Source organism: Oratosquilla oratoria, chromosome 1, assembly GCF_046742065.1.
Source record: "Oratosquilla oratoria isolate Oo_2021 chromosome 1, ASM4674206v1, whole genome shotgun sequence".
Lineage (NCBI taxonomy): Eukaryota > Metazoa > Arthropoda > Malacostraca > Stomatopoda > Squillidae > Oratosquilla > Oratosquilla oratoria.
In genome coordinates, this window is record NC_134777.1 from 64,022,418 (window position 1) to 64,037,655 (window position 15,238).

General features: G+C 41.9%; 1 protein-coding gene across 5 annotated transcripts in view; it reads right to left on the bottom strand.

Annotated features, from left to right (window-relative positions):
* ca (RCC1 and BTB domain containing protein claret) overlaps positions 1–15,238 on the bottom strand; it is a 90,969-nt gene that overhangs the window by 38,630 nt on the left and 37,101 nt on the right. For all 5 annotated transcript variants that reach the window (XM_076199498.1, XM_076199407.1, XM_076199255.1 and 2 more), the window contains exons 7-11: positions 13,375–13,592; positions 10,105–10,278; positions 8,052–8,296; positions 3,380–3,554; positions 35–889 (exon numbers count right to left, since the gene is read on the bottom strand). In XM_076199498.1, the coding sequence (XP_076055613.1) occupies positions 35–889; positions 3,380–3,554; positions 8,052–8,296; positions 10,105–10,278; positions 13,375–13,592 (1,667 nt within the window). The remainder of the gene's footprint in view (positions 1–34; positions 890–3,379; positions 3,555–8,051; positions 8,297–10,104; positions 10,279–13,374; positions 13,593–15,238) is intronic.

Consider the following 15,238-nt stretch of genomic DNA (forward strand, 5'->3'; position numbering starts at 1 on the left):
TGTTTCATCAGTGATTGTATATCTATCAACTTGCCTGTTTAGGGGCTTCAATGGTGGAAGTCAAAAGAGTAGAACTGTAGTTCCATCCTCTTTTTTGATTAAGCTTAACAACAATGGCTAAAAAGATCTCCACAAAGGATTCTAAGGTTATCTTTCCATCTGACCCATATGGCACTGAATTAGAACTGTTCATGATGGAAGAGAGAGGATAAAGTGAAGGATAACCTTGCCACTTGGCTGTTGTTGGCTGCAGGAATGGCCGTACAGAAGGTCGACTTGGATCATACAAAGCTGCAAGTCTGTTCAAAACTGGTATGTCTAAAGAATCCAAAAGACTTCGTACTAATGCCATGTGAGCTCGAGCAAGTGTAGGTCGAGTCAGGATGTAGTGACCTATCTCTGGATCAGAGATGCAGTGAAGGTAGCCCGTCTCCTGTTCCCGTGACAGAGGACAATTCAAATTGCTCGTCTGGTCCTCTCCTTCACTCTCAGCCTCTTCATCATCTGACAGCAGATCCAGTACAGGGGAGGGTTGTGGGTCTAGGAGTACCTGTATCTTTTCAAGGTGCAAACCACGAGCTGAAGAGAGGTACTGCAAAGTCTCCCACCTCCAAGAACCAGCTGCAAGAATTAGGGCAAGACCTTCATCATAATACTGATTATCTCTTAGGAACACCAGAAGGTTCTTCAGTGGTTGTTTTGCCATTCCAAGGATAGGATGACATAGCTGGTAAAGGTGGCAGATGACAGCCATATTTGCTAAGTTTCTTCTTTCTTCTAATCCAAGATCAGGTGTGCTGGTGCCTGAAGTTAAGGTTCCCATGTAGGTTAAGAACTCTGACAGAAGACCATGAGCAGCAAACTTGATCGAGCACCGGACATGAGGACACTGTAAGTTTAAAATATTATAATTTTCTAAGGACCCTGGAAAACAAGTACAGGTTGTCAAGATCCTACAAGTATTCCTGTTCCTCATTTGAGGATGCATATGTATTCATAGAGATATAATCAAGTTAAATAAGATAACCACAAACAAATCATGATCATAGGCAAGAACTTAGAAGCATTAATCACTAAGCAGGTACCTACCATTGGTCCCTCATACGCAGTGGTATTAGAAACTTTTCACCATGCACCTAGATCTCTTAATCCAGTACTCACCAACCGCCACTTGTACGGACATTTGGGCCCAGGACATAAACCCACTTCAAGCATTGGCCCAGGACAAACCCATTTCGAGCATTGGCCCATGACATAAAACACCAACTTTTCTTGATGTGGGTTTATGTCCTGGACCCAAATGTCTCCACAACTAGTGTTGGAGAGTGCTGGATTAAGAGACCTCTGTGTAATAAACTATTGCAGGAGTAAAAGAATCATCTTATAACAGCAAAAGTAACCCATGAAATGTTTTGGAGTGTTTTTTTTTTTCCCTTCTTTTCAAAATTTAGCTAGTTACTAAATATCTTGGACGATGAAAACCAAGGTAATTATATATATATATACCGTATTTTTCGGTGTATGACCCGCGGCTTTTTGCCTCAGAAAGGGGCCAAATTTCGGGGGTGCGGGTGATATAAAGGTGCGGGTCATCTGTGGATTCTGGTTAGAAATTGCCCTCTTACGCAGTCAAAAAAAAAAAAAAAAAAAATGAACGATTAGTTTAGCTGGGTGCCCTCTCGGATCGGGGATTTGCGGGGGGACCGACCGGATTCGTCGTATGAAAGTTGATTAATTAAAGTCATAATACAGCGCGTACGATCGAGACAAACGACAAAGAGAAGGTAGGATTTGTCTTACCCGCTTTACATGCTCTTGTTATTAATAAAGGCATTATCACAAATAAAACAGGCTTAACTAAACAGCATGAACACAATACAAGTGACCGGTACCAACACCAACATCGTGTGTCGCGATCAAACAAAAACAAGCGGGCGGCCATTTTCACAATTACAAATTACAAACTGTACCTGATTCCTTAATGCTAAATTTGTGCATTACATGTGGGTCGTTCAAGCATGGAAGAAAATTAAAGAATCGACTATTCAGAACGGTTTCCGTAAATCAGAAATGTGCCATCCTGCAATGTTCGATGCATGCTACGACTCGGAAAAGGAATCGGACGAATCCGAAATCGAAATGGAAACGGATGAGGTTACTGCATCAGAATTGGCCGATTTATATCACAACCTCTTCCATGACGATACAGAGGATGAGGAATTCGATGGCTTCGTGAGCGATGATACGCCTTCATAAACATTGACTGTCGTCTGTGATCACTTTTTTTTTTCTAATAACGATGTGCTCCATTGACTCTGTTCATAACAGTTCAGTAATGTGCTCTATTATTGTTCTATTCTATTGAAAACTAACCATTGGAAATTGTTTGGTTTAAAAATTAATTACCAGTGTTTGTATGGCATTTATAAACCAATTGATTAATTACCGGTAAACAATCAAACAGGGTTTTATGGCATTATTTACACAAATTTATTAAGGTTCTTTGTAATATATATATATAAGTGCATTAAAATATATTGAAATGTAATTTGTTGGTTATTCTTCATCTTCATCACAATCAGAAATAAATAGGACTGGAGGAATACTAGTATCATGATCATGAATCGCAATGCCGCGTCCTCGACCCATCCCAAAGGCATCGTAAGATCAGTTGCACACTTTCGAGATCACCCCTCTTTCATCGAAGCTACCACTATATCTAGTGGCAGCTTCAGAAACCAAATTGTGATGAATCCTGAAAAGCAAGATATCACCAAGAAACCTGCTAATATCGGAAAACATATATCTTTTTTTTACTTTATAAATCACATAAGCATTGATGAAACAGAAAATTTAGAAAAAGCCTCAACTTTTAAATTACTTTGATCACCACGTCAACGGCCGGCCGTAACAACAACCGCCGTGAGCTGTGCCTGTGGCCACCCATGCATGGGTGCCCACGCACGCCGCGCACGCCATATGACTGCGGGTCATACAGCGGTGCGGGTCTTGTGTGGATTTTCACTAAGGTGTAAGGGGGTGCGGGTCATATAACGGTGCGGGCTATAGTCCGAAAAATACGGTATATGTATGTGTACGTATGTATATTTATATGTATATATATATATATGTATATATATATATATATACACATATATATATATATATATATATATATATATACATTCATTAACAAAACTAGCAGTTACTAATTGACTGTTATCTATTGATTACAATAGAACTATATTAAACACTTCTTACATCTCTTATTACAGCAAAATCTTAATATGCTAAACCAGTTATTTCTAGCTATTCTAAAGAAAAAAAAAACTGTAACCTGACTTGATATACTCAATTTTGAAGAAACAGTTATACATACCCTTGAGTGTTTATAAAGAGTAATAGCAGAGGCATATTGTCTTGCTCTTAGTTTTGCATCAGCTGCTATTTCAAATAGCTTTGGGTCAAGATAAAATATGACACCAAGTCTATTGGCACCGTCAGTATCACCCAGACACAGTACCAGGTCCATGAACTGGGTTTCTATGCTTGCCCTAGAAGATAAGAACATTTGTAGATTAATCATGGGATGATTGAGGATGAGGTGGTTGGATGGGGTGAAAGGGGTGGAGCAGGAAGAGAATGTATGTTGAGTAAGGCAGGGAGAAGGGAGGAGATAAGGTGAGTGGAGAGACTGTGTATAGATGATAATGTGAAGCATGGAAGTGAGGGAGTGAGGGCTGGAGGAGTAGGGAATGGTCATGCATGAATGATATTTCGACGCTGCTCGAAGGAATTTCTCCCCATCTTCTCTTTTTCTGCATGAAGGGTTAGAGAGGAGGGTTGCCTATTAGATGAAGCTGCCTTGCTGTGGATGTACTGTGTCTTGCTGCATTTCTTCTGATCCAGGGTGATGGGCAAGATGCAGGGATGCCCCGTCCCATGAGGAGCCAAGAAAGGAGGGAGGGAGGGGTGGTGAATGGGAGTAGAGTGGGTGGGTATGAAATGGGTGGAATTATGCCTTTTGACTTTGGCTACATCCCTTGTCTAGGGGGAAAAAGCCCTTGTGAGGTATGAGGTGGAATGGGTGGCGGGTGAGGTAGTATGTGTGAAAAAAAATTGACATAGCCCAAAGGGATTTCTCCCCATCTTTTCCTTTTCTGTATGGGGGGATGGAGAGGGAGGGGTTGCCGATTTAATGAAGTGGCCTTGCTGTGGATGTGCTGTGTCTTGTGACACTGCTTCTGACCCAGGGCAGTGGACAATATGCAGGAATGATCCATCATCCAGGAGGTGCCAAGATAAGAGGGAGGGTAGAGAGTGGAGGGGAGTGGAGTGTATTAGGGATGGAATGGGTGGGAATGGTTTTTATGCCTTTTGTTTTTGGCTACCTCCCTTGTAAGGGCCTTGGTATATGTATGTATGTATGTATTTGCAAAACTATATATGTAAAAAAAATCTTCCATTATATATTTTTTTATTATTAGGTTTGTATATCCTTTATAAAGGTTATATTTCAACCTTTGTTATAAAGTATAGTATTTTTGTTTTTGAAATGTACTTATCACTTTTTTGCAAAAATATATATTATGCCAAATGTCTTACATTATAGAATCTTTTTTTTTACTGAATTTTCTTCCATATCCTTTCAAAATTTTTGTCTCTACTTCACTTATAAAGTATTAATGAAGAGGTCAAACATAGGAAAGCCACACTACAACATATATATTTATTCTTTGATATAAATCAGTTATAATGATATAAGTCTACTCAAGATTGGAGTGTATGTGTGTTGTATAGGCTTTATAAAATATGTAGGCCATAATCAGTTAATTACATTAAGAGGAGTCGGAGTCGGTGTCGGAGTCGGTGGTGCCAAAAATAGAGGAGTCGGAGTCGGAGGTTTTGTGTTCCGACTCCACAGCCCTGCTAGCAACCCCTATCATACCTCATTAACACCTCATCCCAAACACATTCAAACTCCTTCTCTCCTCCTTTCTCATGTTCCATGCTTCCTCCTCTCCCATGTTCCATGCTTGTGCCCCACACAGTGCTGTCGGCACAATCACTCCTCCATACAATCTCTTCTTAGCATCCATTCCCAAAAGTCTATTTCTCATTACACTTTTTAATCCACAATGGATTGGATTTTTGTGGTAAGGCGAATGTGTGAGAAAGCTATGGGAAGGGGTGGGTATGTTTTTTGGGCTTTTATGGATCTGGAAGGGGCTTATGACGGGGTGGACAGGGGCCACTGTGGGAGGTTTTGCAGATGTAGAGGATGTACAGGGAAAGGGGGACAAGTGTGAGTGTAGTAGTTTCAGTGGGATCAGCTTGTTGAGTGTAGTTGGGAAGGCTTATGGGAGGGTCTTGATTGAGAGGATTAGGAGAGGAACAGAGGGAGTAATTGGTGAGGAACAGCGTGGGTTTAGGAATGGTAATGGTTGTGTAGATCAGATTTTTGTGGTAAGACAGATATGTGAGAAAGCTATAGGAAAAGGTAAGGATGTTTTTTGGGCTTCTATGGATCTGGAAAAGGCTTATGACAGATATATGGGATAGGAGGAAAGCTGTTAAGAGCAGTCAAGAGTTTATACGTGAGTAGTAGAGCTTGTGTTAGGATTAGAAATGGAGAGAGTGAATGGTTTGAGGTAAAGGTGGGACTTCGTCAGGGATGTGTTATGTCGCCCTGGCTGTTCAATCTTTACATGGATGGGGTGGTGTGAGAGGTGAATGCAAGGGTAGTGGGTCAGGGATTGGAAATGATTAAAGAAAATGGAGAAAAGTGGGAGGTGAGCCAGTTGTTGTTTGCTGATGACATTGTGCTTGTAGCAGGATCAGAGGAGGGATTGAGGAAGTTAGTGACAGAGTTTGAGAAGGTGTGTGAAAGAAGGAAGCTGAAGATAAACGTGGGCAAAAGTAAGGTGATGAGATGTACAAGGGGAGAGAGTGACAGTAGGCTGGAAGTGAGCATTAAGGGTGAAAGAGGAAGTGGATAGCTTTAGAAACTTGGGTGCAAATGTGGCAGGAAAGGGAGGAGTGAGGGTGGAGGTAGAATGTAGATTGAGAGAAGCTAGTAAATGCCTTGGTGGACTGAAAAGCATGATGAGAAATAGACATCTGGGAATGGATGCTAAGAGGAGGTAATATGAAGGAGTGATTGTGACAACAGCATTGTATGGGGCAGAAACATGGAACATGAGAGAGGAAGAGAGAATGAGTTTGAATGTGTTTCAAATTAAATGTCTGAGAAGTATGATAGGGGTTACTAGGCTAGATAAAATGAGAAATGAGGAGGTGAGGAGGAGAACAGGGGTGGAAAGGGAACTGGGAGATAGGGTTGATGAAAGAGTATTAGGATGGTATGGACACATGGAAAGATTAGTAAAAGAAGTGTGGAAGGCAGAGGTGGAAGGAGTGAATATGAGGGGGCATCCTAGGATGAGATGGATGGATGGGGTGAAAGGGGCTTTACAAAAGAGAGGAATGTCTGTGGAGGAAGGATGGGAGAGGACAGATGATAGGGGTGAATGGAGAGGGGTTGTGTATAGATGATGCTGTGATGTAAGAGGGGGAGTGGGTCATCATCATAGCTTATCACGCCAGACAGACAGCCATTCAAGTGTTCTTTGGTTAATTTTGACCAGGTCAATGTTGTCTAAATTGGTTGAAAGCGGGCACGAGCTTAGGACATGGTCAATGTTCTGTTCAGTTTCTCCGCACTCGCAAGATGGGTCGGTTTTGAGGCCCCATTTAACCAGATTGTCACCAGTTCTGGCAACTCTGGATCTTGCTCTATTTAGTGTGGACCATTCGCGTCTTGGTAGCAGTGCCCCATCTGAGAGCTCTTCACTGGGTCCTTGCACTGTACTGTTAGGGAGACTTGTGCTGTCAGACTCCTTCCACTGTTGTATTCTGTAATTGTGGGGCAACATACCAGGTGGTATCTCCTCCACGGTGGCAAAGCTCTTTCGCGACTTGAGTCTACTTGGGGGAGGCACATGTGACTGTAGTGGGTGCCTTGTGTCCGAGGTTTGTATGCCCTTTTCGACTTTTGCTAAAGCGCGTCGTCGAATATCTGGGGGTGCTATGCCTGCGATTCTGTACAGGATGTTGGTGGGCATGGGGCGAAGTGTTCCTGTGATGATTCTGCAGGTTTCGTTCAGTACTGGATCTATTTTCTTTGCGTTGGCTGATCTACTCCACACCGGAGCGCAGTATTCTGCTGGTGCATAGCACAGTGCTAAGGCAGATGTTCTGAGTGTGTGTGCATTTGCGCCCCACTTTGTTCCCGCTAGTTTTTTGAGCAGGGAGTTACGGGAGCTTACTTTCCCTCTTAGTTTTTGGATGTGGGTGGCAAACGAGAGGGTCCTGTCCAGGGTTACCCCTAGGTATACTGGATATTGGTGGTGTTCTAGCTCCTTTCCACACCATTGGACTTTAACCTTTCGATTAGGAGTGGGTGAAGGATGGGGGGTGAGGAAGTATGTATGAAAAAAAATTTGACGCAGCTCGAAGGGATGGGGGGTGAGGAAGTATGTATGAAAAAAAATTTGACACAGCTCGAAGGGATTTCTCCCCGTCTTCTCCTTTTCTGCATAGGGGGATGGGGAGGGGGGGTCGCCGAATTTATGAAACGGCCTTGCTGTGGATGTGCTGTGTCTTGCAACACTGCTTCTGACCCAGGGCAGTGGACAGGATGCAGGGATGACCCGTCATCCAGGAGGTGCCAAGATAAGAGGGAGGGAGGAAGGTGGAGGGGAGTGGAATATATAGGAAATAGAATGGGTGGGAGTGGTTTCTATGCCTTTTTCTTTTTGACTACCCCCCGTGTAGGGGGAAAAAGCCTTTGGTATATGTATGTATGTATATATATATATATATATATATATATATATATACAAAGATGTGTTTAGATAATAACCATGATGATTAACTGTATTAATGAAGAGGAACAAGCATATGTGGGAAAGGGTGGTTGATATGTTCTACACATTGTGAAAACAAATTCATACAGGCCACTCTACATACTTTTAAGCCCATCAACCTACCTTGTTTGACAAGTATAGAGGCTGGTTTTTGTTACAATAAGACAACCATGAGGCCAAGTGTGAGATGGTAACTCCATATTTGTAATTCCATCAAGTCCATCATCATCTATTGTTGAAGAGCTGCCTGAAGGAGGTGGAGTGCTTGGTAGATCCAAGCCATGAAGAGCAGGACAGGGAAATAATGCAATTATTTCCTCACCTTCCGGTAATTCAATTTCTTGTACTACTGGATTTATTCTGCTATCCTGTGCAATAGAAAATAAGATTACTGAGCAAATATTATACAAAATGTGCGTCTCTCAACTCGTCATTAATCAATCAATTGTTGCCTCAAGTTTCACTAAGTGGGAAACCAGCAGCCCCACAGTAGCTGGCAATTGTAATCAGAACCTTACACTGATCCCTCTGGGGAGAAACTTTGGACTGTTGTCTATGTTATATTAACCCCTTGAGTACCGGATGCGTGTTTTGTGACACCTGCGTGTCACGGCTGAGTGCACCCGCCAGGAACCGAGCGTGCTTCCCGTGATACGCATGTGTCACAGTTATGAGCTGTGTGTATTGAGGGCTCTCAAGGCCTCGGTTTCTGGGTTATTTCTACCCACGTGGTGGCAAGTGCCTGTGTTTACAAACATAAGGCTCCAGCCATTCGTGGGACGGTTTGAAACGTTTGTTTACATAAGGTTGATGGGTTGGTAATGAAGGGGTTAATGTGAGACTGTTTCCATGTCACTAGCTTAAAGTGGTAGGGGAAGGAAATCAATTACCAGTCACTGTCTCCTCATATGTGAAAAAGTAAGAAACACAATTAAAGTTGATAAAGAGAGATATCTTGGACCTAGTCCAGAGATCAAGTGTTAGCCCCTCAGGGTTGCACTTCCTGGAGGTGAGGGGTTGATGAATTTTGAATATGGGCAGCTTTGCTCACCTTGAAACACCATCAAAAGCAGGTACCTGTCTTTAGTCCCTTTCAACATGTACACCATTACAGGCAAAAAGTGGACAAGGATGAGAGAACATTCTTAACCCATTCAACTCCTATGACAAGATGTCTTGTCATTTGGTCAAATAAAACAAAAAATCATAATAAAACAACAAAATGTTTGATTATCAAAAAGCACCAGAAAAATATGACGTCATCAGTCCTCCTCGAGGAGGACTGACGACGTCATATTTTTCTGGTGCTGTTTGATCATCAAACATTTTGTTGTTTTATTATGATTTTTTGTTTTATTTGACCAAATGACAAGACATCTTGTCATCGGAGTTGAATGGGTTAACATTTTCACTCCCATCCCACTTGTCCCTTTTATTCTTTCCTGCTTAACCTCTTTGATACAATTATACCTATGTAGGTGTCATGAGGCACCAGTAGGCCATGAGAATAGTGGTGTCTTATTTTTTAGTTGTAGCTGAATGATCCCCAAATTCTGTTCACTGGTTTGATCATATTTCCTGTGTTTATTATCACTCACAGTGAAAGAGAATGAGTAATATAGCTGTGACTTTATACTTTATAACACAAGTAGTGTGATGCATTGTACATTAGGTGTCCGATGCTGCATGCAAGAATTTGACTCATACTGAAAAGGTTAACCTATATGAAAACTATATCTCCTTTTCTTTCTCCCCAATACTTTAACCCCTTCACTACAGGCCAAAATCTCGTGGGCAGCATTAGCTGCCAGACGTGCGATGTTGCATCATAATACTCGCATTATAAAAAATAAAGTTACCGCTGTATTGCTCGTTCTCTTTCACCCGTGAATTTTGATAACCATAGAAAATATGATGAAGCCAGTTTACAGAGTATGGGGGTCATGCAGGTACAACTACAATATATATAATCAAGACGCCAACATTGGCATCCTCGTGTACCCACTTGTTCCTGATGACGCCTATGTAGGCGTCATTGTATCGAAGGGGTTAAGTTCATTCTCAGTGCTATGGGGCTGCAGGTTTCCAATCAGAAAAACTAGAGGCAACACATTATAATATCACTTATTCACATATTCAGAAACGTTAAAAAGCGAAAATCACATACGATACATACTATCTGACCATCAATTTTGGAAGAAGCAGCAAAGAATGTGGATACAATTGTGACCTTGTGCTTAGAGGAGGCATCCGATACAAAAATTATTTCGTCCTGAAGTACAATATGTCCTGCATTTGTTGGCAGTTTGAAGACATACAATGGTGTGGGTTCTAAATCTGTGCTGTAAACCTGCAAGATAAAAGATTCCCAACTTAATAGAAGTAAAATTAACACCCAACCTTTCTCTTAGGTATGTACCAATGTAAATCATATTTGTAATGGTAAGCATGATTACATAAAAACCAACAAGAAGCATACAATAGAGGGTTTTTACATGTAACTCGACACCTCATCTTTATCCAATGTGTTTGAACAGCCAGTAACAATTGGTAGTTTTTAAAAGAACAAGCTTACAGAACTCTAAAAACTAAGATGAAATCAAACAATCCATACAACTCCCATGAATAACAATCCAAATGCCATCATTGAAATACAGATAGTCCTCGATTTCCACAAGTTTACTTTATGCAAATTTGCTTCAACATGACTGATAAAATAATATATTTTATCTTAATTAAGTAGTTTGTTTGAAATAATACGAGTTTTTTTTCCTTTGGCGGGGGGGGGGGGGTGCATCCAGAAATACTCCTCAAGAAGCTGTTTATCTCTATGTACAATTTGTGGTACTACCACATTACAAATACTCATAGAATTTTTTCAAGACAGCCACCTTAAAAAAGAAAGAAAATAGAAAAAAATAAAAATAAATAAATAAATAAATACATATAACAATGGCTTTTTCCCCCTTACAAGGGAGGTAGCCAAAAACAAAGACATAAAATCCACTCCTACCCATTTCATTCCCACATACTCCACTCCCATTTACCCTCCCTCCCTCTTAGCTTGGCTCCTCCTGGATAATGGGTCGTCCCTGCATCTCGCCCACTGCCTTGGGTCAGAGGCAATATAGCAAGACACTATAGCAATTCAACAGAAACATTACAACAAAAAAGAGAATACCAAAATGTGGTTTGCAGTAGAAACCATCAAACACTAAAAACTAAATCACCTCCACCTTGTTCATGAACTAGTTGCTGCAACTCAGGGAAAATGCCAACACTAATGCAGCAATGTGACATCAACAAGTATTTCTCCAAAAGTAGCTTCAAATCCACAATATCGTTAAAGAGGAAAAATAATCAAAGAAATACATAAAAGCAATCCTGTCACTGAAGTTACCTCTACTCTCACCAGTTAAGATACAGAATAGGCAATAGAGAATTTAAAAAAAAATCCAAAGCTGAAGGCCCAGACTCCAGACAAGATCTCAAACTTTCACATCAAACACCTTGGCCAAACAACCATAAGTACATACATACATACATATACCAAGGCTTTTTCCCCCTTACAAGGGAGGTAGCCAAAAAGGAAAAGGCATAAAAACACTCCCACCCATTTCATCCCTAAATACACTCCACACCCCTCCCACCCTTCCTCTCATCTGAGCACCTCCTGGATGACGGGTCATCCCTGCACCCTGCCCACCGCCCTGGGTCAGAAGCAGTGTCGCAGGACACAGCACATCCACAGCAAGGCCGCTTCATTTAATCGGCGACCCCCCCTCTCCGTCCCCCCTTGCATATAAGGAGAGGACGGGGAGAAATCCCTTCGGGCTGCGTCAAAACTCACTCACACACACTACCCCCCCCCCACCCCCACCCCCCCGCCCATTTCTCCCCATGCAGTCACAACATCATCCATATACAACCATTCTCCACTCACCTCTGTCTTCCGTCCTCTCCCTTCCTTCCTCAACAGACATTCCCCTCTTCCCCAAAGCCCCCTTCACCCCATCCATCCACCTCATCCTAGGACGTCCCCCTCATGTTCACTCCCTCCACATCTGCCTTCCATACCTCTTTTACTAGTCTTTCTTCACTCATTCTTTCCATGTGTCCAAACCATCCTAATATTCTTTCATCAACCCTATCTCCCAAATCCTTTTTCACCCCTGTTCTCCTCCTCACCTCCTCATTTCTCACTCTATCTAGCCTAGTAACCCCCACCATACTTCTCAGACACCTCATCTCAAACACATTCAAACTCCTTCTCTCTTCTTCTCTTATGTTCCACGTTTCTGCCCCATACAGTGCTGTTGGCACAATCACTCCTTCATACAGTCTCCTCTTCGCATCCATTCCCAAATGTCTATTTCTCATTACACTCTTTAAACCACCAAGGCATTTACTCGCTTCTCTCAATCTACGTTCTACCTCCACCTTCACTCCACCTTTTCCTGCTACACTTGCACCCAAGTATCTAAAACTATCCACTTCCTCCAGTCGCTCTCCCTTAATGTTCACTTCCAGTCTACTGCCACTTTCACCCCTTGTACATCTCATCACCTTACTTTTACCCACATTTATCTTTAGCTTTCTTCTATCACATACTCTCCCAAACTCTGCCACCAGCTTCCTCAATCCCTCCTCTGACCCTGCCACATGCGCAGTGTCGTCCGCAAACAACAGCTGGCTCACCTCCCACTTTTCTCTCCATTTTCTTTAACCATCTCCAATCCCTGACTCACTACCCTAGCATTCACCTCTCGCACCACCCCATCCATGTATAAGTTGAACAGCCAGGGCGACATAACGCATCCTTGACGAAGTCCCACCTTTACTTCAAACCACTCACTCTCTCCATTTCCAATCCTAACACACATGCTCTACTACTCACATAAAAACTCTTGACAGCTCCCAAAAGCTTTCCTCCTATCCCATAAATCTGCATAACCTCCCTTATATAATATTTCTAACAATTCCTGATTACATACTAACAACCCAAATGAATGGAAAAGAGCTCACATAATAACATTCTTGAAACCAACTCATCTGAAAACCCTGCATCATACAGAACAACCTGACTATTATCCACAACATCCAAGCTGATGAAAAGCCAACTGCAAGTATCAAACCAGAAATACAAAAAAAAAAACCCAACATGGTTTCAAGGAAGGTCACTCTACTAGTTCTCTGCTCAAAAACATCACACAAGTACTAGAAGAATTTAATTAAAAAAAGACCCATTCCAGAAAGAAATTAAGCTTGCCATAAATATAAACAATGCTTTCAACAAGGTCCCCAAACACTATCCAAAAAAAAATAATTGAGACAGATTGATCAACTAGCGGTATTCTAACAGTACTTCAATACATGCTTGCATCGAAAGATATCAAACCCAACATAATAGTGTATGCCGATAATTGCATGGCAAATTCGTACATACCATAAGTGATTCATTAGGCTTGCAGTGCCCGGCCAGCAGGTACCGCTCCTTCGCATACTGTGGGGTGGCTAAAACTTCATGAATGAATTTACTCAAACGTTCTGGCCTGCTTGAAATGTGGCAAACCACTTCATCGGACCCTGCCGATGTGGTTGAAGCAGTCATGGCTTCAGCGGTCGGGATAGCAGATATTTCATCTATATCACATGTATCCACACCTGAAATGTAATAGATATAATGAACTAAAGATAGTGTAGTAGTTTCAGAAGAATCAGTTTGTTGAGTGGAGTTGGGAAGGCTTATGGGAGGGTTTTGATTGAGAGGATTAGGAAAGGAACAGAGGGAGTAATTGGTGAGGAACAGTGTGGGTTTAGTACAGGTAGGGGTTGGGTGGATCAAATTTTTGTGGTAAAACAGATATGTGAGAAAGTTTTAGGAAAAGGTAAGGATTTTTTGGGGGCCTTTATGGATTTGGAAAAGATTTATGACAAGGTAGACAGTAAGACACTGTCGGAGTTATTGCAAATATATGGAATAGGGGGAAAACTCTTAAGAGCAGTCAAGAGATTTTACGAGAATAGTAGAGCCTGTGTTAGAATTAGAAATGGAGAGAGTGAGTGGTTTGAGGTAAAGGTGGGACTTTGCCAGGGGTGTGTTATGTCGCCTTGGCTGTTCAATTTATACATGGATGGGGTGATCCAAGAGGTAAATGCAAGGGTAATGGGCCATGGATTGGTGATGGTTAAAGAAAATGGAGAAAAATGGGAGATAAGCCAGTTGTTGTTTCCTGACGACACTGCACTTGTGGCAGGATCAGAGCAGGGATTAAGGAAGTTAGTGACAGGGCTTGGGAAGGTGTGCGAAAGAAGGAAGTTGAAGATAAATGTGGGTAAATGTAAGGTGATAAGATATACAAGGGCAGCATATTGGAAGTGAGTATTAAGGGAGAGAGACTGGAGGAAGTGGGTAACTTTAAATACTTGTGTGTGAATATGGTGGGAAAGGGAGGAGTGGAGGTGGAGGTGGAATGTAGGTTAAGAGAAGCATGTAAATACATTGGAGGATTCAAAAATGTAATGAGAAACAGACATTTGGGAATGGATGCTAAGAGTAGATTCTATGAAGGCATGATTTAGCCGACAGCACTGTATGGAGCAGAAACATGGAACATAAGTGAGGAAGAGGGGAAGAGTTTAAATATGTTTGAGATGAAATGCCTTGAGATTTTATGCCTTTTTCTTTTTGGCTACCCCCCTTGTAAGGGGGAAAAAGCCTTGGTATATGTATGTATGTATGTATGAGATGAAATGCCCGAGAAGTATGGTAGGGGTTACTAAGCTGGTTAGAGCGACAAAGGAGGAGGTGAAGTGAGGAGAATTAGGGGGTGGAAAGGGAGTTGAGAGATAGGGTTGATGAAAGAGTAATGGGATGGTTTGGACACATAGAAAGAATGGGTAAAGAAAGATTCATAAAGAAGGTGTGGAAGGTAGAGGTGGAAGGAGTGAACATGAAGGGGCCACCAAGGATGAGATGGATGGATGGATGGGGTAAAAGGGGCACTCAGAAAGAGGGGAATGTCTGCTGAGGAAGGGAGAGGACAGAAGATAGGAAAATGGTTGTATATGGATGATGCTGTTATACATGGAAGGGAATAGGTTGGGGATGGGGGGGGAGTGAGAGAGTATGCATTTTTTTCCTAGTTGTATTATATAGGAAGGGAGCTATGCTCGTAGTGACCTGTCTCTGTATCTTTCAGCATCAAGTTTGTTCTTAAATTCTTGTATAGTTTTTGCACACACTGTTGCCTCATCCAATTTGTTCCAAATATCCACCACTCTGTGTGGAAAATTATTCTTTTTCAGAT